Source organism: Narcine bancroftii, chromosome 2, assembly GCF_036971445.1.
Source record: "Narcine bancroftii isolate sNarBan1 chromosome 2, sNarBan1.hap1, whole genome shotgun sequence".
NCBI lineage: Eukaryota > Metazoa > Chordata > Chondrichthyes > Torpediniformes > Narcinidae > Narcine > Narcine bancroftii.
The window spans coordinates 51,855,674-51,880,102 of NC_091470.1; the positions used below are offsets into that span (position 1 = coordinate 51,855,674).

General features: G+C 40.2%; 1 protein-coding gene across 8 annotated transcripts in view; it reads left to right on the top strand.

The window, feature by feature from the left end:
• The window catches only part of LOC138753536 (uncharacterized), a 107,644-nt gene that overhangs the window by 22,290 nt on the left and 60,925 nt on the right, over nucleotides 1–24,429 (top strand). For 7 of the 8 annotated variants that reach the window (XR_011351230.1, XM_069916671.1, XM_069916670.1 and 4 more), the window contains 2 exons: nucleotides 15,401–15,550; nucleotides 17,133–17,210. Coding sequence is in view for 7 of the 8 variants with exons in the window: in XM_069916671.1 (XP_069772772.1) it covers nucleotides 15,401–15,550; nucleotides 17,133–17,210 (228 nt within the window). In the remaining variant the exon portion in view is untranslated. The remainder of the gene's footprint in view (nucleotides 1–15,400; nucleotides 15,551–17,132; nucleotides 17,211–24,429) is intronic. The other variant, XM_069916674.1, reaches the window with a different exon arrangement.

A 24,429-nucleotide genomic window follows, 5' to 3' on the forward strand; every position in this document is an offset into this window, starting at 1 on the left:
CCTATGGTACAGAAATGGGACAGGGCCTGTTACAGAGTTGTACGGTTTAGACACGGGTTAGGGCCATTGATAAAGTCATACAGTGCAGAAACAGGTCCGGGGCAGTAATAGAGTTGTATGGTAGAAAAATGAGACAGGGGCCAGTCCTAGGGTCATAGGTGCAGAAAGAGGAATAGGCCAGCCTTAGTTGTATGGTACAGAAATGGGATAGGACCAATTATAGAGTTGTACCGTACAGATATTGGTCCAGGCCAGTCATAAAGCTGTACAGTACGGAACTGGGTCTGAGACATTAATAGTCGTACCATACCACAACACCTTTGACCCACCACATCCACACTGACCTCTTTGCCCACTTACACTAATTCTACTTCCACATCAGGACTGTGTCCTTCTGTGCCTTTCCTACTTAAGGTTTTGCCTAAATGCCTTTGAGACATTCAAAATGAAAACTACTTGTTCGATTTTAAGCTAATAACCAAATTCTGAAGAGTCAAAGGCCATAATTCTCACTGCTTTGCTCACTGATCTCTTTACATTGTTCAGCTGACATGTTTTCAGTGCCCCTTCTAATTTAGCAGATCTGTATCCACCAGCATTGCCCGGTGTTTAGCTGGTGAGAGACTTATTCCCTTTAGTGCTGAAGGACGGTATTTCATGAGGTACCCTTCTGAAAACATGTGGCCAGCAAAACTGTGTGCTTGTGTTATCCAACACGAGAACTATGAACCCTAATACTGCACTCCAGCATTATCCAGTGTTACCTTGCAAGAGACAGATGACCATCCAGCACACTGCCCTAGTGTTATCAAGAAGGTGAACTGGGCTGCCAACAGAGTACTCCAGCATTATCTGGTAAGATGCTTGTACCCACCACTAATGTATCCCATTGTTGTCTGGCAAGATGCATGTGTCTGTCAGCGCTGTATCCCAGTGTTCTTGTTTTTTAAACTATTTATTCGTTCAAAATACAGATAGTAAATAACATATACAACAATAAACCAGAAACATGAACGTTATATTTTATATTTTAAAAAAAGAAGAAAAAAAGAGAACCCCCCCTCCCCCCCCTTCAGCCAGCTCTCTTAAGGAGAGTCATAAAGAAAGAAACATACATATTAAGATCTAATCAACGTAAATCAAAATGTAAATATTCTGAATATAACAACCACTTACTAATAAAAAAGCTATAGTTATCACACAAAACATGTAATTTTTCCCATTATTAAACAATATTTCGTCTGATTTTGTCATCTATTAATATCAATCATATTTGTATCTTTCCACGTACTAATAATACATTTTTTCGCTACAAATAATGCTAAATATACAAAAGCAAGTTGAAATTTATCTAATCCCAAACCTTTCAGAGGTTGCAAACTACCCAATAAAGATACTATCGGATCTAAAGGTATTTTAATCTTGTACAGGTATTCTAAAAACGATTGAATTTTCCTCCAAAAAGATGTGTGTATATACACATGACCAGACAGCATGAAAAAAAAGTTCCAACAGAATTACCACATCTAAAACATGAATCTAATTCACGAAAACCGTACTTTTTTAGTTTTTCAAATGTTAAGTATAATTAAATAAAAAATTATAATTAATCATTGCATAGTGTACATTTATCAGTCTAATTACACTATCATAACAAATATCTAATCAATCATCTTCGGAAAAAATAAAACCAATATCCACTTCCCATTTACCTTTGGATTTATCCCAACCCTTTTTACCCATACCATCCTATAATATTTAATACAGAAATCAAATATAACTCTTCTCTGGTACCTTCATAAGAAAAGTCTCAAATTTAGTCATTTCAGGTAAAATCATATCACTACCAAACACACATTTTACCAAAGATATTTAATAATAAAAAAACAAAGTTCTTATCAATAGCATAGCTGTCCCTCATCTTTACGCTTAATCGGACTGTTTAAACCTCGAACATTAAAAGTACAAACCTCAACTTTAACATATCTACTAATATTACTAAAGACCAATAATATCTTTATATGAAAACTCAAATCATCGTATATAGGCCCTCCAATAGGATTAAAAAAAACACAAATTAAAAGCTAGATAAAATGAAAATAAAAAATATAAGAAAAAAAAAATTAATAAACCCCCCCAAAAAAAACTACCAAAAGGTAGTAATCCCTAAACAAAATTTGGATGTGGATCACCCACCAGTGGCTGATGACTAATAGAACCTAGAACAAATCTCTTCCTCCCCAGCTGAACAAAAAATAATCTCAAAATATCATAATAACATAAAAAGTAAAATAAGAATAAGAAAATTCTTCTATTCATCCAAGAGGTTCCAAACTCGGAGATCCCATTTCAAAAGAAGTTGGACTCTTTCCATTCCCGTTTTTCCCGTTTCTGCCATTTCTTCCGTTTCCAGAACAACCAGATTTTTCTTTAAGAGACAATGGTGGACAACGTCTTTTGTCCTCTTGTATCTGGCAATGAATCAGCAAAAATCATTGCTTTACGATCATCCTCAATAAACCAAATATCAACACTGCCGGATAGCGAAAAGTAGACATTTACGCCACAAAACTTCTTTAACTGGATTAAATCGACATCGACGTTGAATGACCTCTTGACTCAAATCAGGATAGAAAAAAACTCTGTTATTCTGAATCAATAACAGAATTTGTCGTTTTCTCGCATTTGCACTGCTAGACGAAGTATTGCTTCTCTGTCCAAATAATTCAAAGATCGAATTATTACAGGTCTCGGTGGTTGGCCAGATAGAGGTGTTCTTCTTAAAGCTCTATGAGCTCTTTCCAATACCAAGCCTTCAGAAAAAAATTCTTGCCCTTGTACTTGTGGGATCCAGTCTTTAAAAAAAAAATGAAGAGGATCTTGTTCTTCTATACCTTCTGGCAAACCAACAATTTTCACATTATTCCTTCTGCTTTGATTCTCCAAGTAGTCTATTTTCCTCTCTAACTTCTTCTCACATTCTCCCAATTCTATAACAGATTTTTCAACCTTCAACACTTTTTCTGTATTAGAAGCCACTTGCTGTTTGCATTCCAAAAAAGCAGACTGAAATTTTTAAAAATCTTCACAAGATGCTTCCATACGTGCTTTAACTGTATTCAATTCTGAACTTATCATTTGAGCCATCTCATTCATTATAGGCTGGATGACAGCATTTAACTGCTTACATTATAGTTCAGAAAAGCTCAGCCCTGCTTTCTTTGACGTAGTGGCAGAACCAGGTAAATGCAGCTCCTGCTGCAACTCAACAGAAGGCATTTTAACGGTTTTACTGCGGGTCTGGACTCCCAGCGACGGCACCCCGACTTTCTCAGGGGGTCGACGCCAGGCTCGCATCGCAGCTTCTTGTTTTTCCACAAAATCACAGATAAATTCAAAATCACCAGGTTGGAGTGGTGCCTGAAGCATTTCAGACAATGGAGTCATCTTCCTGCGTGCTCCCTCCATTAAAATCGGCAGGCTGCCAGATTTGGGATCCACTTCTTGGGAACACGCACCTTCCTCCAGAGAACGGGTAATTCCAGCGCTATCCTTCACTTGGTGAGTAGTAGACATTTTTTTTTTCAGCTCCCACAGGCAGTCTTTGTGGTTTAGGCACTAGGAAGTTAAACCTGAAGCTATAGCAAGTTGTTTAGGCCCCAAATCTTCAGCACTTCGAAAATGTAACTTCTTCTGCACTTGAAGTTTAATCTTCTTACCATTAATGGCCATAACCATTCCTTAATACTTTAAACTAAAATTTAAAAAGTTTAAACTTGAAAACAAAGGGTCAAAATAAAACTGACTCTACGCCATCTTGCCACGCCCCCCATCCCAGGTTCTTTTGTGGGGGACTGTACCCAACCACCACTATATTCTAATGTTATCCAGCAGAAGACCTGTATTCACCAGCAATATACCCCAGTGAGAGACATGGGTCTACTAGCATATTGTCCTAGTGTTTTCAAGCAGGTGAATTATGCCATCAACTTTGAAGCCCTGTGTCCACCAAGGTTCTTGTCACATTTTGAGGAAAATCTGAGCATCCACCTGTTACTGAAAAGTTCATCTGATTCCTTTGTAACTATTACGTTTTGAAGAGCTGGCACATGCTCTATCCTTGGCAGGGCTATAAAAAGGGTGAGAATATCTGAGCAAGGGAATACCAGGTGCACGTTTTGATTGAGAGTGGTGCCCATAGAGCAGTATTTGGGGTCATTGATACAGCTGAAGATGCATTCTTTGGCCTTGGCCATGCATGTGAGATCATTGAATTCCTTGCAATATTTTATCCAGTTCTTTCGGGCTTAACTCAGTGGTTCGGGGCCTTCTTTGTATTTCCCCACCTTGCCGCAGAGATACAGGTCGTCTTTTTTTTAAACTTCAGAATTAATCTTTATTCATAAAACCTTTAGAGAAGAACAAATGCAGTTCCTGGCTTTTGTTGCACACATAGTGCCATCATCCAGTCTGTAGATAATGTTATCAGTTTGATATGTTTGTGGTGACACGTCTGTGTAAAAAGCACCATTCCCACTTGTGGCCTTCTTGGATAATACAAAATTTAAGTCTTTGAGAGGCTTTTATGAAGTCCTTAGCCTCTCAATGTTCAGTGCAGCAGGTGCACAGATTGTGGCCCTACTCCACAAAACCTTTGTGTTGGCTTCATTGTAGCCTCAGCGTGTATTCCTGAAGCCGGGAATGTGTCAGTTGGCAGCATTCCCTTATGTTGTACTGCAATGTCAGCAAGTTTCAGGTGGACCAAAGAGTGACTTTCACTGAGTCAATGATCTTCCAACTGCACTTGACATTTATTCTTGAGTGCATCCCTGGGAATACCCATAGACCAGAAAGCAGCTGTTTTTGATGAACTGAAGACCCTCAAATCCTTTTCCAAACTTTCTTTGCCAATCCACAGTCTGCAAAGAGATGAGCAATTGTCTCATCCTTACTGCAGCTGTGTCAAGAAGCACGTGCCATGGGTGAGGCACCATCTGTGTAGGAAGAATCTGAGGGGAGGGTCCCTTTTAAAGCCAGCCAAGTAATGTCTTAGTGTTTGTTGGTGAGTTCTGACGATGAAGCCTTCTGCCAAATGGGTTTCAGTCTGCTCAGGAAACTATCCCACAGAATTAATCATGTCCTTATCCTCCTCCCCAAGTTTACAGCATGTTCCATGCTGACCACTGCCTGATAGACTTGCTATCAAAGATGTTTCCCTGAAGGAGATTTTCCATGAAGGACAGGTAGTGAACAAGGACCAAGAATGGGAGATTGTGCAGCAATGAAACCAGGCCCATTCTATGGTAGGATCTGAACATGTAATGCTGATTGGTACTGGTGTACTTTGGTTTCATGCACAACTTGATGTAGCCACACTCATAGATGGCCATCAGAATGGGGGTAATGTGGAGTATGCACCTTTTCCCTCCCACTATCTGGGGATTCTCTTATCATGGCCCATCTGTCATACTCCATCTTAGATCCTCAAATGAAAGGGGAGATAGCTCAGATTGGTGCCACAACAGATGGACCACACCTCTGCCAGGTGAAGTAGCACTGAGCATCTTGTGCCTGATGACCAGGTTCTTTTCCAATATCAAGAGGAAGTGCTGCTACCACGGTCACAACATTTTGACCAATTTTGGATATCCACTCCAGCCAATTTTTGTTGCACGCTCTTCCCCTCTGAGCTAGGCCCGCAGCACCTTCAGATAGTCAGACTGTCATAGTGAAGGGACAGTGAACTGGTCAAATGCAGAAGAGATTGGCCTCACTCTTCATGCAGTTTAATCCGGCCACTAAGACCACCTCAAACTGTTCGCAGATGCTAATTAATCTGCGGGTCTGAGCAGAAAATATTGATGTTGTCCTTGCACAGGGAGACTTTGACCTGAGTCTCATCTCTGCCTGGAATCACCATCTTTTCTATCCATCTTTCCAACATAAAAAATGAGATTAGAGAGTAGGCATCCCTGTCTTAACCTGGAGGATGATGTTTCCAATCCATTGGACCTCCTACTACACCAAGGGACCTCCAGTGCAGTGTTAGAAATATTCTTTCTCCTCTGCAATTCTTGAATATCCCACAAGTCAGAATGAGTTGCATAGTCTGGAACGGAGACACCAATGCTCCCGAGCGAAAAACCCTGTAACAGGTAGTGGGCACGATGGGTGAAACCTGCCCAACCATCGAGAACATCTACAGGGAACGCTGCTGTTGGAGAGCAGCAGCAATCATCAAAGACCTACACCACCCAGCACACGCTCTGTTCTTGCTGCTACTATCAGGAAAGAGGTATAGGTGCCACAAGATTCACTCCACCAAGTTCAGGAACAGCCGCTACCCCTCCACCATTGGACTCCTCAACAACAAACTCAATCAGGGACTTGTTTAAAGACACTTATTTCTGCAATTTATTGATATTTTTTTCATTATTGTATCATCATTGTTTATATTTCTTTATTTGTGTATACGTGTATGTTGAGTCAGTTTTTTTTTGTTGCACTGCCAACAAGTGGTAATTCTGTTAAGTACTAAAGAGTGCTTCTTAATGAGGAACAGTGGTTCCACCATGTTTCAACTTTGTCAGAGGCAGTTTCAAAATCATTAATTTTATAATCTGTATCAACAGAGTATCATCTGAAAGAAAGCATCCCTTATTTGATAGATCTGACTTCTGAATAGTAGAATGAAGTCGCAGAGTGTTCTTGTGTCAAGATGATAATTATGCAACTAAAATTGCCAAGAAGTGAAGTGGATAAATGTATTTAATGTCACCATTATGTTTAGTGTGGATTCTGGGGTTGGGGGGGTGGGGGGGGAGACTCAGAAATATATTCCCATTTTGTGGAGTGGAGTAATGGAAAAGCTCAGCTTCCATTGACCAAAAGCATTGTTAATATTCCCCAATTAAGCACATTTCTCTGGATTCCTGCAGGAAAGAACTAATTTTATATGTTTGTCTGCCTTGCTATTAATTTTTTTGATGTCAAAGGCAGACTGGCATTTAAGGTGAAATGTGTGATTTTTGATAGAGTTGAATTGGAAGATGCTCACTGACTACCCTCTGTCCTGTTTCATGTAGGGGTCTGATTCCAGGGTGAGGAGAGAGTCAATGGGAAAGTTGCATTTTGTTCTATAACTATTAATTATGATGCTGTCTCAGAATGGAATAATATCACATTCCACTCTGCACCCCCACCTGACGAAGGTTTTTTGAATAATTTATCTTTGTCTTTTTTCCATAAATAAACATATCAAAATGTTCTATTTTCAAAATATATAAATATATAAGTATATAATTTTTTTTCTTACAAAACAGCCCCTTCCTTCTCCCCCCCCCCCCCCCCCCCACTCCCCAAGCATAAATCTGTACACTCTCAGGGCTTACAATTGGGTTTAAAAATGAAAATATTCATTGGGGAGTTCACATATTTTATGATAGTAGTTTAGCGGCGGCTAAACTGCTCCTGCAATAACACCACGCAACCAGATGGGTTGAGCTCAGTGAGCAGACTAGTTTATTGCAGGCTGCTGGGCTGCACTTATACTCCCAGCCTGGACCTGGCTGAGAACCACGCTGGAGGGTGCTGATGTCACCCGGGCATCACATGGTCCCCAAGAGTGGGTTTCTGAGCCCTGAGTTGGAAAGAAGGGAAACCCCCCCCCCAGACGGCGCCATTTTGGTCAGCTGCCCCCTCTGCGTGGCTTACAAGCGGGGCCAGTTCGCCTGCCTTGTGGTGAGCCGCCACAGTAGCACCTTTTTATCTTTGAGTCCCTATATAATCCAAATATGGTTGCTATATTTTTATAAATAGATAATATTTGTTTTTTAGATTGTACGTGATTTTTTTTTCATAGGATTACAACTGTTCATCTCTGTCTTCTATCTGTAGAGGCGAGTCCGACTTCCAAGTAATAGCAACACATTTTTTTGCCACAACTAAAGCTATTTTAACAAATGAAATTTGGTATCTCGTTAGTTTATTACTTATTGCAATCAAATTGCCCAAAAGATAAAGCTCTTGGTCGTCCACAAAGGCCACCCGGTTATCCTTGTTCGTATATTTCAGTAATACCCTTCCAGAAAGGTCTCACTTTCACACACGACCACGTAGCATGTAAGAACATTCCTATTTCTCTCCCACACTTAAAACATATTTCTGATATTTCCGATTTTGATTTATGCAACTCTTGTGTATAATTGATGTAGAAAATTATATTGCACTAATCTATATCTTTCATTAATAACATCATGCTATCCAACACCAATCAGACCAGTATCTTTCCATTATTGCGACTTCTAAATCCGACTCCCATCTCAAATTCTTTCCTTTGTTTAATTAAGGTCGGGCTAAAGTCTTGAAAAAGTAATACCTTTTCGTGATCAACCTCGGGCGGGCCATTATTCTGTTTAGAGAAATCATATACTTCTACCATATACTTCCCATTCTCGGAAGCTTAAAGTCTCACAAGAACTGATCTTGGTTTTTGGTCACCGACTCTTCTGGGTCTAAGTGTTCAGTGAGCTCTCTCAATGTTCAGTTTTTCCCCAAATTTGTCTTTTCCCAACACTTGTGGGATCCGTTTTTGGAAAAATGTTCACCTGGTCTCTTCCCTCGATTCCTTCCTTTAGTGATAATTTGGACATTGTTCCATCGACTGAAGTTCTCCATATGGTCAATTTTGTCCAGCAGTCCTTGTTTATCCAACTCCCATTCTTGGGCTTTTTTTTCCCCAAAGACTCAAGTTTTTCATGTGTTTTCATCAATCCAAACTGCTCGACCCAGTTTCTTCATCAGATCTTTAATGATCTCTTTTATTTTGTTCATTTTCTCCATCATATGTCTCATCACCATTTCAACACTTATGAATTGGATACTCAAATTCTCCATTTTTTCCAGGCTCTTAACCCTACTCCCCATTTTACCTGGTTCTGCTGGTCCCATTACAATTTTTGTACCGCTCCCTTTCGGACTTTCACCCTATGCTCCCAGTCGAATAGGAGCTTCTTCAGTCTTTGTTCTCAGTCGCTTTGGCTTCTTTGTGCTAGGTTTATCTATTTTTGTTGAAGAATATCTTCATTTTGAAGTTTTAGCCATCTATTTAGCATTCTTCATGGAGAGCTCAACCAAAACTCGTCTGTCTAGATTCTTCACATGGCCACGTCCCTCCTGATGAAGGGTTCTGACCCCAACTTTTTTCTCCCACTGGAGAATGTGGTATGCTTTGGATCTTGGGCAGTTCCTTTACGCCTGCACACTTTGCTCTTGCCATCATTCTGATACAGGTTAATCTTGGTCTAATCACATGACATTTCTCGAGAATTCTGCATGCTCTTTTAATTACTTCTTGACAAAATGTAATCTGGCCATCTTGTTTCTGTGGATAACTAATGGCTTGCATCTTGCAGTGTAGCCTCTGTATTTCTGTTAATGAATTCTTCTGTGGACAATAGATAGAGGAGAGTTTCTGATCCGTCGGACATATGTTTTGGGATTTTTCTTCATTATGAAAAGAATTCTACTGTCATCAGCAGTGAGATCTTCCTTGGAATCCCAGTCCCATTGCGATAACTGAGCTCACCAATTCACTCTTTCTTCTTAATGATATTCCAAACTGCTGATTTTGGTAATCCCAAGATTTGGGCAATGTCTCTTCTTGTTTTTCAGCCTCATAATGGGTTCTTTAACTTTCATTGGCACTGATGCCTGATTAGGTATTGGGATAGACAATATGGTTTAATGAAAGAAACAATGTTAGAGATCAAGTTTAAGGTGAGGGAGAGATTTAAAGATATGCAGAGCAGGTTTTTTTATGCAGAGCACGAAAAGTGCTTGGAACAGGCTACCAGGAGTATTGGAGGAAGCAGATACAATAGTTATTCATGGGAAATGAGGGACATGTTTCACGTACAAACTGTAGAGATTTAGTTTAATTTGGTGTCATATTTGATGTGGATATCATGGGCCAAAGGACATTGTCCTGTGCTCTACTATTCCATGTTTTATAAATTCTTGTATTAATATGTCTAAATAATATGCATGTAGTTCAGTTTATGAGGACATTTTGCCATACATGATTCAATTCCTAAAGAAACATAAAAAATAAAATTCTACTGTAATTGGCAAAGCCTTGTCCAGAGCACTGTTCAAATCCAAAAATAGATGTGGTTTATTCATTCCATTGACTGTAAGCAGAAAAGCATTAAGGATTCTTCTCATCCTGTAATCTTTTTATCTAAAAATCCGTTTGAAATTTGGCTGACGTAGATATTTTTATTCCCAGCTAGACTCTTTGTTGATGGTGGGAGAGTACTTGTCGTGTTTGTTTGTCATTGTGCCCCAAATTGGATAATGTGTAACAGAATGGATAACAGCAAAGCTATGAGTAAATTAAACAATAATTTCTGACATCTACATATGTATATTTAAATGCAGATATCTGACAGTTGTTCAGTTTCTCCATAACCATTCTTGCACCTGTATCTTATTGAGGGATAGGGCTTGACTGAGTTAGCTACGAAATGTACTTGGGAAACTTGAATCTTGCAAAGGAAGCCTTTGTGAAATGATAGAACTTAATTGCCACCTAACCAGCTCTCAGGAACTGAAAAGTTGTGATCATGAAATTTGGTTCTTCAGCTTTAAATGTTTTTGTGGAAAATTTATGAAGAGTTAAGTTCCATTTTTTAATTCAATTTTTCTTTCCATCACTTCAATTTCCATTTGTGATTTGCATCAAACTAGCACCTCCTCATTAAGACACTGCATGGCTCAATCAGAATATTCAATTTGATTGGTTGAGGAGATGTGCAATGGAAACAAGGAAGTATCTGGTATCATGGGAAACCCCAAAGCTTAACTCTCAGATGAGCTCAATGCCTTCTATGCCCGATTTGACCACCAGAACAAGGAAGAGCCTCTAAGCACCCCCCATGTCCCCTGATGATTCTCTTCTGTCAGTCTCCGACGATGACATGGGGCCTGCCTTCAGGAGAGTAAATCCAAGGAGCACCCACTGGGTGTAGATGTAACCATATAACCACTTACAGCACAGAACAGGCCAGTTCGGCCCTACTAGTCCATGCTGTAGCAAATCCCCACCCTCCTAGTCCCACTGACCAGCACCCGGTCCATACCCCTCTAGTCCCCTCCTATCCATGTAACTATCCAGTCTTTCCTTAAATGTAACCAATGATCCCGCCTCGACCACGTCTGCCGGAAGCTCATTCCACATCCCCACCACCTTCTGCGTAAAGAAATTTCCCCTCATGTTCCCCTTATAATTTTCCCCCTTCAATCTTAGAATTGAAAACTTGTGCTGACCAGCTGGCCAATGTTTTCATGGATATCTTCAATATTTCACTCTGAAATGGCGTGGTACCTACCTGTTTCAAACAGGCCTCAATCGTACCATTTCCCAAGAAGAGTGTGGTAACTTGTATAAATGTCTACCAATCAGTGGCACTCACATAAACAGAGATAAAGTGTTATGAGAGGTTGGTGTTGAAGCATATCAGATCATGTCTGAGTGGCGACATGAATCCATTCCAGTTTACCTACTGCAGCAGGAAGTCTACAGCAGATGCCATCTCACTGGCTCTACACAAAGCCCTGGAACATGTGGACAACAAAGATGCTCTTTATTGTCTATAATTTGGCATTCATCTTTTCAAAACTCATCAGCAAGCTCCAAGACCTGGGCCTCAATACCCTACTGTGTTATTGGATCCAGGATTTCCTCCCCTCCAGACCCAATCAGTGCAATTTGGTAAGAACATCTCCTCTACAATATCCATCAGTGGTGGAGCATCACAAGGCTGCATAGTTATCCCCTTGCTCTACTTGCTTTACACCTATGACTGCATGGTTTGGTATTGACACCATTTACAAGTTTGCTGATTATTACCATAGTAGTGGAATGTATATAAAAGGGTGATGAGTCATCAAATAGGAGAGAGATTAAAAACTTGGGTGAATGATGTATTAACCACAATCTCTCAATGTCACTAAAACCAAGAAACTGATTTTTGACTTCAGGAAGGTAAAACCAGAGGTGTACAATTCAGTGATTATTGCGGAATCAGAGGTGGAGAGAGTGAGCAAATTTAAATTCCTTGGAGTCACTATTTCAGAGGACCTGGACCTGACATATTATTGTCATCATGAAGAAAGCATGTCAGGCCCTCTACTTCCTTAGGAGTTGGAGGAGGTTTGGTATGACATTGAGAACCTTGGCAAATTTCTAGATGTAACCATATAACCACTTACAGCACAGAACAGGCCAGTTCGGCCCTACTAGTCCATGCTGTAGCAAATCCCCACCCTCCTAGTCCCACTGACCAGCACCCGGTCCATACCCCTCTAGTCCCCTCCTATCCATGTAACTATCCAGTCTTTCCTTAAATGTAACCAATGATCCCGCCTCGACCACGTCTGCCGGAAGCTCATTCCACATCCCCACCACCTTCTGCGTAAAGAAATTTCCCCTCATGTTCCCCTTATAATTTTCCCCCTTCAATCTTAAACCATGTCCTCTAGTTTGAATCTCCCCCTTTCTTAATTGAAAAAGCCTATCCACATTTACTCTGTCTGTCCCTTTTAAAATCTTAAACACCTCTATCAAGTCCCCTCTCAATCTTCTACGCTCCAGAGAAAAAAGCCCCAGTCTGCACAACCTTTCCCTGTAACTCAGACCCTGAAATCCTGTCAACATTCTCGTGAACCTTCTCTGCCCTCTCTCTATTTTGTTTATATCTTTCCTATAATTTGGTGACCAAAACTGTACACAGTACTCCAAATTTGGCCTCACCAATGCCTTGTACAATTTCATCATAACCTCCCTACTCTTGAATTCAATACTCCGATTTATGAAGGCCAACATTCCAAATGCCTTCTTCACCACACCATCTACCTGAGTATCAGCCTTGAGGGTATTATTTACCATAACTCCTAAATCCCTTTGTTGCTCTGCACTCCTCAATTGTCTACCATTCAATGTATATGACCTATTTAAATTTGCCTTTCCAAAATGCAGCACCCCACATTTCTCTGTATTAAATTCCATCAGCCATTTCTCAGCCCACACCTCCAGCCTTCCTAAATCACCTTTTAATCTACGGTAATCTACCTCACTGTCCACAACACCACCAATCTTTGTGTCATCCGCAAACTTGCTTATCCAATTCTCTACCCCTACATCCAGATCGTTAATATATATAACAAATAATAGTGGACCCAGGACCGAACCCTGAGGAACTCCACTAGTCACCGGCCTCCACTTGGACAAACAATTGTCTACCACTACTCTCTGACACCTTCCATCCAACCACTGCTGAATCCATTTCACTACCTCCTTATTTATACCTAATGCCTCCACCTTTTTTCCTAACCTCCTGTGGGGAACTTTGTCAAAAGCTTTACTAAAGTCCAAATAGACAACATCCACAGCTTTCCCTTCATCAACCTTTTTTGTAACCCCCTCGAAGAACTCAATCAGGTTTGTCAAGCATGATCTACCCCTGACCAAACCATGCTGATTACTCCCTATCAATCCTTGTACGTCCAAAAATTTGTAAATAGCATCCCTCAGAACACTTTCCATCAACTTGCCCACCACAGACGTCAGACTTACAGGCCTATAATTCCCAGGTTTGCATTTGGACCCTTAAACAGCGGAACCACATGCGCCACCCTCCAATTCTTTGGTACCACCCCCATGGCCAGTGACGTCCTAAATATCTCTGTTAATGGCCCCACTAACTGTCCACTAGCCTCCCTGAGTGTCCTAGGGAATATTTTGTCCGGTCCGGGAGATTTATCCACCTTTATCTTTTTTAACACAGCCATCACTACCTCCTCGGTTATCCTTATATGCTTCATGACCTCCCCACTATTTTTCTTTACTTCAACTGGTTCAACATTTTTTTCCCTAGTGAATACCGAGGCAAAGAAATCATTCAAAATTTCCCCCATTTCCTCAGACTTCTCACTTGCTATCTACAAGGGGCCCAATTTTATCTCTCACTAATCTTTTACTTTTAATGTACTTATAGAAACCCTTTGAATTTATTTCTACTCTGTCAGCCAAAGCCTCTTCATGCCTTTTTTTGGCCTTTCTAATTTCTTTGTTAAGATTCCTTCTACACTCCTTGTAGTCCTCCTCCAACTTCTCAGCTCCCTGCTCTTTATACCTCTTGTACACCTCCCTTTTTCTCCTAACCAAATTTCCAATATTCCTCGAAAACCAAGCCTCCCTATGACTTCCAGCCTTTCCTTTGATCCACACTGGGACGTAACTACTCTGTACCCTCAAAATTTCTTTTTTGAATACCCTCCATTTTTCATTTACATCCTTACCTGAAAATATCCTGTCCCACTCAATACTCCCCAAATCCCTTCTTATTCCTATGAAATTTGCTCTTTTCCAATCCAGAACCTCAACTTTAGGCCTCTCCTTGCTCTTCCTTAAAACTACCCTAAAACTAACAGAATTATGGTCACTAGACCCAATGTGTAGTGAAAAGTGTGCTGACTGGTGGCATCATGGCCTGGTATGGGGGTACCAATACGTCTGAGCAGAAAGCCCTGCAAAAGATGATGGACACAGCCCAGTACATCCCAGTACTCTCCCACCATCGAGAAAATCTCCATAGAATGCTGCCATTGGAGAGCAGCAGCAATCATTAAGGATCCACACCAACCAACACATGCTCTGTTCTCACTGCTGTCATCAGGAAAGAGGTATAGGTGCCACAAGACCCATACCATCGTGTTCAGGAACAGTTGCTACCCCTCCACCATCAAACTCCTAAACAGCAGACGTAATCAGAGGGTCATTTAAGGACTCATACTTTGTACATTATTTATTACTGAATATATTTTTTTCTGTATTTGTACAGTCAATTTGTTTACATTTTTCTCTTTTGTATAGAAATCTCTTTGTTGATGACAGTTTACACTACTAATAAATAGAAATTCTGCCTGGCCCACTGGAAAAATAATCTCGGTTGTATTTCATATCACGTATGTACTCTGACAATAAACTTGAACTTGTATTGGTCTCCCTGCTAGCACTGGTACCACATAGTCCCTCAAGGAGCCCACCACATGAGATGCTCAGTGTCTATATGTCGATCTGCCAAGAGCTATAATGTTTTAATGAACAGCAAGTATTTTTTTCACTGACCATAAAATCTGGGCCATTGAAATTGAAAAGCAATTTTGATATCTGATGATAACTTAAAGTAAAGCTTCAATTTTATTCAAATTTTAGTTTTAAAGCTGTAGCTTTTATAACCTATTCATATTCTAATTAATAGATTTTATGTAATTTCCTTCTGCCATCCATATAAAGCATTGAAGTAGAAAACAGTTTGTATTTTGCTTTTTCTTGTAGTCAGAGGAGTCCAATAGACTTGGTCCAATTCAGAAGCATCCTGCTGCAGAGAAAAGAGGACAATTGATTGGTCTCTATCAGGCCATTTGTGAGAAGGTTCGACAGTCATCGTATGACTCAAGGCAAAACATTTCTGAAGAAGTTGATAAGGTAAGATGTTCAGATATTTTATCACCTAGATTGATCACAAAAATCTAGCAGATAGGTCCAACAAATAGTTAAGAAGGCAAACAGTATTTTGACTTTTCATTGTCAAGGGCTGGAGTTTAAAATTATGGAGGCTTTGTTGCAGCTGTACAAGGTGCTTATAAGATTTCATTTGAGGTACTACATATCCTTACTTGAAACAACACAAAAAGTAAATTCAGAGGAGCACAAAGGAGATTCATGACATTAATTCCTGTGATGAGAGGTTTGTTCTGTGAAGAAAGACTATATAGATTGGACCAATGTTCCTTGGATTTTAGAAGAATGAGGGGTGACTTTGTTTAAATGTACAAGATCCAAAGGGAGGGGGTGGTGGTTGACAGGGTACTTGTTGGGATGTTGGGAATCACCAATGGGAGAATGTCTAACAAGAGAACAGAACTACTGTACAAGGTCAGAGGCAGGTCATTAAAAATTGAGTCATAGAAATTTCTGAACAGGATAATGAATTCTCTGCCCCAGTGGGGGTTGAAAACTGAATCATGAGAAGTATTTAAAGTGGCGATGGATAAATATTCGAGGAATAAATGGGTAAGCAGCAATGACGCAGAAGAGGCGTTGAGACCAAGCATTGAATAGCCATGATCATGTTAATTGTTGGACAGAGTTGAAGAGCCTGATGGACTCTTCTTACTCCTGTTTGCTTGTGTTTTTTTAAATATGAATATTATGAGTGAATATCCATCTTTGAAGTTGCAACAAAATGAACTGCAGCCTCTATCTTTGAGGTTGTTGGTGCCTCTATTTTTGCAGACTGAAGTGCAAAGGAACAAAGCCAGATTGCTGAAGTGGAAGGAGCACCTAGAATTCTTGAATCATGCAGGAATTTGCATAATTATTCATAGTGTTTTGGGACATCAGTGATACGAGTAGAAAATTGTACATAAAATCTGTTGGGATGGGCATCTTGTGATTAAACTTGCAGTTTAAAAGCAGAATGATGTTTTCCAAAGTGGCATGCTCACGATTGAGGTAACTTGGAAGACTCATCTGTTGACTGATGCTTGAGATCATGGTATTGTAAGCTTGGATGAAAGTGGATGGAGACTCAGTATCACTGCCTCTGCCAGCTTCACAGTATTTAATGGTGCCTCAATTTCTTGGCACCGATTTCATTAATATCGCCTTCTCTGGTTTCCGTTAGCCCTCCGTGCCCCAACCATCTATCTCTGTCTCCTTTTCTCTAACTCTGGTCCTCTTTCCTTGTCCTTGTGTCTCTTTTCCCCCAGCTCTGCATTCACAGAGTCACTCCCCTCCACCCCCATCACTTCTCACCTTTCTCCTGTCTTATCCATATTCAATTCACATCTTTTGCCTGTGCTCCTCCCCCTGCCCTTTCTTTCCTTCTCCCCAGCCTTTTAATTCAGGTGCTCGTTTGCTTTTTACTCAACTTGAAGAAAGGCTCGGGCCCGAAACATCAGCTACATCTTTATCTCCTACGGACACTGCAAGGCCTGCTGAGTTCCTCCAGCAATTTTGTGTTTTTACTGATGTCATGTCATCTTGTTTCTCTTCTTGATTTTAGGAGAAGGTATCCCCGACCCTGCAGGACAGGCTACGATGTTTGCTAATTGAGGAATCCAGTAATCAGGAAGAGCATGAAGTATGTCAAAGATTTTTGTGTTATTTAACTGCTGCCATCATAATACACTGTCAGATATCAGATTAGCTGTAAATAATGCCAACAAATCCAGGAATTTTCACCCCTCTACCTAACGTTGCTGAGTTGAAACTAAACCCGCAGCACAAAATAGATGTGGAAATGTAGAAATGCTGGAGGAACTCAGCAGGTCTTGTAAAGTCCATAGGATGCAAAGATAAATAACCAATGTTTTGGGTCTGAGCCCTTCTTCAAGATAAGTAAAACACCTTTTTTCACTATGGTCACAGCACCTGCAGACTTTCAAGTTTCACAGCCCAAAATAGATATACAGCCTAGATCAGAAGCAACCTGCACAAATACATTTGGAATTGCAAATCCTCTGTCTATTTTGGGTAGAATTTGTGTTTGTGGCCCCAGTCATTGTATTCAGGCTTGACCTACATTTTGTACTTTATATCAGTAATCCTCACATGAAGTTTGAATTGAGTTTTGTCTTTCAAAATAATGCAACAGTTCTATCAGATGGGCGAATGTTTTTGCATTTTGTGTGAAAGAAAGTTGTGAAAAATCTGATTGCAAAATCCCATCAGGGATTCTGGTGCACTTCAGGACATTTGTCCCAGATCCTTGGCTGAAGGAGAAGCGAGGTGGAGCATTTGGTTCAATGTCACTTCTCTGGTTTGGTCTGATGAGGTCCATGAACAGAAACGAACAGAAAGCCTTTAACGAAATGAACAGAAAGATTTTCAACAGATATGTCAAGTCTGCTTTGGTCTTATTTTAAGGGAGAACAACTTTACCTAACCTACTGGAGGTACGTCCAAGGCATCAATCATCTTCTAGGAAGATGATTCCTAAAGTGTGCATCCTTTATGATGGCTACCACCCATCTAACTTTTCTGTTGATGTGCTCAAGTTCCCCTTTCCTTATCCTGACTCTCCTGCCCAGTCAGCTCCGCAACTTATTGCCCCTCCCCTGCCATTGTCTTCTCCGTCATGTTTCCTTTTCTAAGCCCACCCTTTTGTGTTTTCCCATGCCCATTCTCTGTGTGATCCTCTTCCCCTTTTGACACCCTCTTCCCTTTCCCAACAACAATCCCCTCCTTGACTACCCATTGCTTACATGTCCTCTGTGAGCTGCCTCTCTGCCTTGCTGCAGTTTGAGGACGAACGGCTTTAATGCAAGTGCCATAGTAGTGCATGCAATGCCTTTGCTTCAGTGAGCCGTTGATTAACGTTTGCTTGAAGTTCTGCCTAGCTTGATCACTGGTTTGATCCAAAGTTAAAAGCTGAATTGCAAATTTGAGGTGAGAATGGCTGCCAAGAACATCAATGTAACATGTCATTGAGTATCAAAAGGGGAATAACATTGAAATAATTGATAATTGGGGGTGGGGGTGGGGAAATGATACCTTGAGAAATGAAGGCCTGTTTTATTGGCAATTGTCTTAGCCCCAGGGCTTTGTTGGAGGAACTTCACGGGGTAGAGTTCTAGTTGCATCTGCATTTTGTTTCTCATAGGATCTGAAGTGGGGATTCTTGCTGATGTAAATGGAGTTCAGTTCCATTTGCAGCTCTTTGTAAATGGAAGCCAGTGTGTCTGAACGCAAAAAGCCTTGATGTCCAGGCATGGAGTGACAATCGGCAAGCAGTACTATTGCAATAACCAATCCCTACCCCCCAATGCATGCAGCGGCATTCGCAGTGGTGAATACCTCTTCATAAATATCCCTGCAGTTATCATTGACCAGGGGCCCCCCTTATGACCTGGCCATGGAAAGATTTTCCACTTGTCTCAGCATGGTGAAATATTTTTTGCATGAGTGTAGCTCCAATAATTCTCGAGAAGGTTAACTCCAACCAAGTTATGCAACCTTTTTAATTGGCATTCTAATGACAAATGAAAATTCACTTCATCCAACCCTGTTATATCATCCACGACTTGTCCTGCACCAACATGTCAAGGCTTCTCGGTCAGCATGTCCTAAGCCTGTTTTTCCATTCCTCATACAAAGGACAGTAAGAACATGGGCGCATCACAATCTACAGGTTTCCTGTGCATCTTTCAACACAACAGCCTAAGCATTCTGGAGCTCCTTTCCTTACACCCGCTGCTTGCACTACAAAGCCTGCCGCAATTCAGTAGGGTGGCTCATAAATCCCTTCTTGAGGGTGATAGTGAATAGCCAATGAATGATGGCCTTTTGTACTGATGCCCATGTCCTGGGCAATATGAATGACAAAGTGATGTGAAATTACTTTTGGTTTGTTTGAAGTGAGTCAAATTAATTTACAAGAATTTAGAAAAAAAATGTATGCTTTCAGCTTGTGAAATTCAAAGTGGGAAGCACAAAATGAAAAGAGGGTATTATGAGCTGAAACCAAATTTGGGGTGCCTTTCCTCAGCTGTAGATTGCTTTTTACAAAATGCAAGTCATCTAATCAGACTTTATTAGCTCTAGCCTGTGTGTCCTTTCAGTGCATTCTTATCTAAGGCTTCAATGTATTTAATCCATATTTAGTCTAGGGCTTGCTTTCAGTTTCCTTAAAATGGCTAAATTTCAACTTTTTGTTTGTAAAATGCTAAAAGCCTTGCTATTAATCCGCAGAGAAAGATTGATCTTTGCAGATATTTTCAAAGCTGATTTGTCTAGGTGCTATCTTGTTTACATCCTCTATGACAGGGGCAGCTGGTGCTGCTTGACCTCACTAACCTTTCTGCAGTGTTCAGTGCCTCAGCCTCCTATGCTACCACTGTGGGTGTTCTGTCTTGATGGCATTGCATTGTGCTGTTGTACTCCTCCTTGTCTCAATGTGGGCACTTCATCTTCAGCACTGACCTCTTAGTCAGGCAAAGTCACTTTAGATGTATCTCAGCTTGTTCCCTTGCCTCTTTCTTTCAACAGCATCACCTGTGATCATGGAGCCAGTTATATGCCTCAACTGGCAATTGTCTCTATCCCTTTTCCTCAAACAAAACTTTGGTAGTTTAAATTAAAATTAGTTTCTAACCTCCCATTTTAGTTAGCAAGAAGACTCTTAATTCCACCTCTCCAAAACTGTTTCAGTCCAGTCCCTTCACACTTCATGATGCCAGTCTCCACCCTGGATTATCTTTATACACACACAGGATAGAATTTTCTCTGTGGGTATAAACTGTTTGAAAATGAGGTAATTTCTGCTCAAACAACTTGGATAAAATCAACCATGAATTGGTGTCATCAGAGCAATAGAGAACACACGTGGTTTATATTTTTACTTTGTATTAAAATGCACACTGATACTTTTTGGAAAGGGTGTTAAGGCAATTGAAGATGGGCATAGATCCAAACATAACCATCTTCATGTGCAAATTATGAAAATGATTTAAAATAGCACATCTGTTGATGGCCTGTATACTTGGTGGTTTATTACTAATTTAAATATGTGTTCATAAGCAAACACATGCTCTATGTAATAGTCCATTTAAATATGATCTTAAAAACTCTCAAATAAATCATTGATTTTTCATTGCCTCTAAAGGCCCTTTTATAGTAAAAATTAGCGATTTGTAAAGACAGATTTCCTCTGCCTTTAAGATGCTCCATAAATTGGCTGGTCCAACATGCTTCACGTTCCCTCCGCATGGAGGGGTAGTGTCTGAGGTGGAGCAAAGTCACTCCACCTCCTGCATAAAAGGATTGCCACTGAAAACAGCTCCAAACATTATTGACATTGCGCTGATAGCCCCATCGCTCCACTGCGCTGTCTCAGAGCGGCCGGTGGAGCTGTCAGGTTGTGCTCACTCATTCCGCCATGCCTCTCATGCCGCCCGCTCCCTCACCCTGCTCCCACATGCTGCCCACTCCCTCATGCCACCCCTTCGACTGAATGGCTGGGACTGTGCAGGCTCCTGGTGGCCACACCGCTTCATTCAACGCTGAGTACGTGGTGCTTCAGATTCTGGGGCAAGAGGAAGGGGGAAAGAGAGGGAGGGAGGGAGGGGAATGGAAGAAGAAGGGGCGGCTGGGCTGTCAGGTAGCAGAGTGGCGAGGCTGTTGCGGGGCGGCCGCTGCTATGATGCAAATCCTGTCGCCTTTTGCCTGGGAACCTGGCACGCTGCTCTGGGCGACACAGAAGGACTGTGCTCTCCACCTTTTCTGTCCTCTGCATAACAGGTAAATTCGACTTTTTAAAAAAACTTGAGCAGGCGGATAACATGACTTTTGTGCATAAAGACTCATTAAGATGCTTCAATTCTGGTGTTTGTGTATTCTGAGGTGATCGATGCGACTTATTTGTAATTACAGACTCTTCCACATGTGGGGAAGGAGGTGACTAATAGGATGGTTGGTAAAAATGAGTTTTGTGCTGAAAATGAGGTCTTGATAAAATGCAACCAGTGTTTATTGCACAGTCAAAGACAGTTTTCAGAGTGATCTTAAACGAGCTTTAAAGATTGATCGTTGATGTTGAAAGTCTAGGCCAATTTTCCAATGGCCTTTGTAACAGTTTCACAAATTCCAGATGCAAGATATTTCACAAACTGCTATCTTAGTTGTTTGAATTAACACCTACTTGGTCTTCCTTCATCATTGGGTTCTCAAAAATCCTTGTCCTTGCAAATATGTTTTCCTGACCTCTGAAACCTTTGTCAAATTCTATTTCATTTTGGTGTTGGTGGGCCAAACAAACTGTTTCTGTGCCATCTAACTCTGCAACTTTCTCTTTCCACTATCTATAAAGAACTGAACCCAACTCTTCTTGATTTTTAAAAAAATCTTCTATGGGAATGCTTTCTACTTCCAGATGTAATAAAACATAGGTTGCTAGGTACTAAAGTTAGGTGCATGTGGAAAAAAAGTTTAATTTATCTCATTGGGTTCAATTTTTGTAGAATCTAATTTGCTCCATTACACTACTTAACCGTTGTCTCATAGCTGTTGTGAGGGTCTCTGCATTGGGGCATTGTAAATGGTTTCTATGCAATACTTTATTAATTTTCAAAAAAAATTAGACATACAACACTGTAACAGGGCAATTGGCCCGATGAGTCTGTGCTGCTCAATTTACACCCCGGTATGTTTTTGAAGGGTGGTAGGAAACTGGAGTCCTTGGGGAAAACCCACGCAGACACAGGGAGAATGTACAAACTCCTTTACGGACAGCGTGGGATTCTAACCCAGGTCCGGTTCTGATCGATGGCGCTGTGCTAGATTCTACGCCTACTGCGTCGCTCACATTTCTTGCCTTACGTGATATTTTTAAAAAAAAATTAAACTAAGGGTCAATTTTTGTGCAGAATTAGGGATACTGGTCACAAGGGTAAAAACTTTGATCATGAATGATCCAATGTAATTAACCTATTTTTTCAAAACCCCAAAGTTCCCATTGGAACATTTTTTTCCTTTTACTAATTATTCAGAATTTGCCAAATGAAAGGAAAAAAATATTTATAAAGCCTTGCCTGTATGTACATGTAGTTCATATGCTTTGGCAAGATAAAATGATAATGGAAGCAATTGTTCAGAATAAGTGCTAATTTTAGAATTTAATGTGGACTTTACTCATCATTACATCGATCCATCTGAATGATCTACCAGAAGTAACATCATGTGACAAAGGGGTAATTTTAATTGATTTTGCATTTTTAATGATTTTGGATGAGCAGTATTCTCCAAGAACTACAACATGTTATCCCAATGTGATGGACTCCGATCAATCATTTTATTCTTTTCAAAGTATTTCTTTATTTTAATCATTATAGTATTTTCTCTTGCAACTGATATCCAGAGTAACAGTTGGATACTTTCCTGTTTCATCCTGAAATAGAGAGGCCAGAATCATCACCCCCAAATCTACAGGAGCAATCCAGAATGTATAGATCTTTAGAAATTGGTAATTGGAGCTTCCAATATCTCTTAAATGATCTATTTTAAAAAAATGCATTTATGTATGTCATTTTGTCCTTGGGATTTATCAGCTTTCAAGCACACCAGGTTAGTCAGAACTTTTTTTAAAACTAATTTTGAGTTCCTCAAATTGCCGAATCAATTTAGTGTATTACTTTGTTTATCCTGTTCAAATTAAACATCCATTTTCCACTTTAAAAGATCAGTGGCTGTTTAATTTACTTTATTATTAAAGTGGCTGTAATTAGTGATGATAATTATATATTTAAAATATCGTGTTTGGTGTTCCAATTTTGTCAAATTACCTGTTGCTGTTGTTGAGGAGTTAGCATTGGTCCCCACCAAGAGACACTGCCCAGATGGTGACTACATGAGCAGTTGACTTGGAGCACGTCAAGAGTGCCTAGAAGTGGAATAATTGGGGCTGAAATCGTGACCTTTACATGTCCCCAAAGCCACTCTCACTTTTCCCCATTTATAATGATCTTCAGTATCACAAGCCATCCTCTGAAGGTAATTATTTCCATGTTCAAGTTATGTCTGAAAAGTTCAGGTCAAAAAAATCTTGCTGTACTACTTGTGCTTAAAGTTAAATCTCCTGATGTAGAAGACAGGTTTAAAAACAATACTCACATGGATCTATTCTTATTTCCATAATTCTCCTTGCGAATTAGATGAGCTAAGTCCTCTAATAAAATTGCAACCTTACTGCTTACTTTCAGGATCTATATTTTCATGAGCTAAATCACCAGTAATTTATTCAAAGGTGATGTGAAATTTTGATATCTGTTAAACCTACACCAGGAAATCTGCAGATCAGTCCTTGATTCTTGCTAAAAGTAGGACATGTGAGGCTTTATAGTACTATCGGTTTACTTGAAAAACAATATTTCCTGCACAAAAAAAATCACAAAATGTTCCCAGGGAAATCAACTCTGCTAAATTTCCTCTTTTTTTAATGCGACGGTACTATTTAGTTTCTATACTTGCAGCTGCAATAAAAATGGAAGGGAAATAAAACAGCCACTTGTCTCTAGGAGTGAAAAATAATTGGTCACAACCTACTGTATATATTCTTGATGGTGGTTATGGAGAAACCTACTCAACTGTTACTGAGCTTCTGGTTAAACATCAGCTTTGTGTTTTGATTGTATCTATGACTATTGATTTAGATGGTAATGGTCTCCCTTGCTCTTGATGTCACTGAAGTGATTTTTGGAGCAAGAGTGGAGCAGAAGTGAAGACTGACATGTTGCAGCATTCTGTTTTTACTTCGCCAATTTGGGGTAGCCTGGTGCTTCTCCACCTAAAGGGAAGTTCAGCTGATT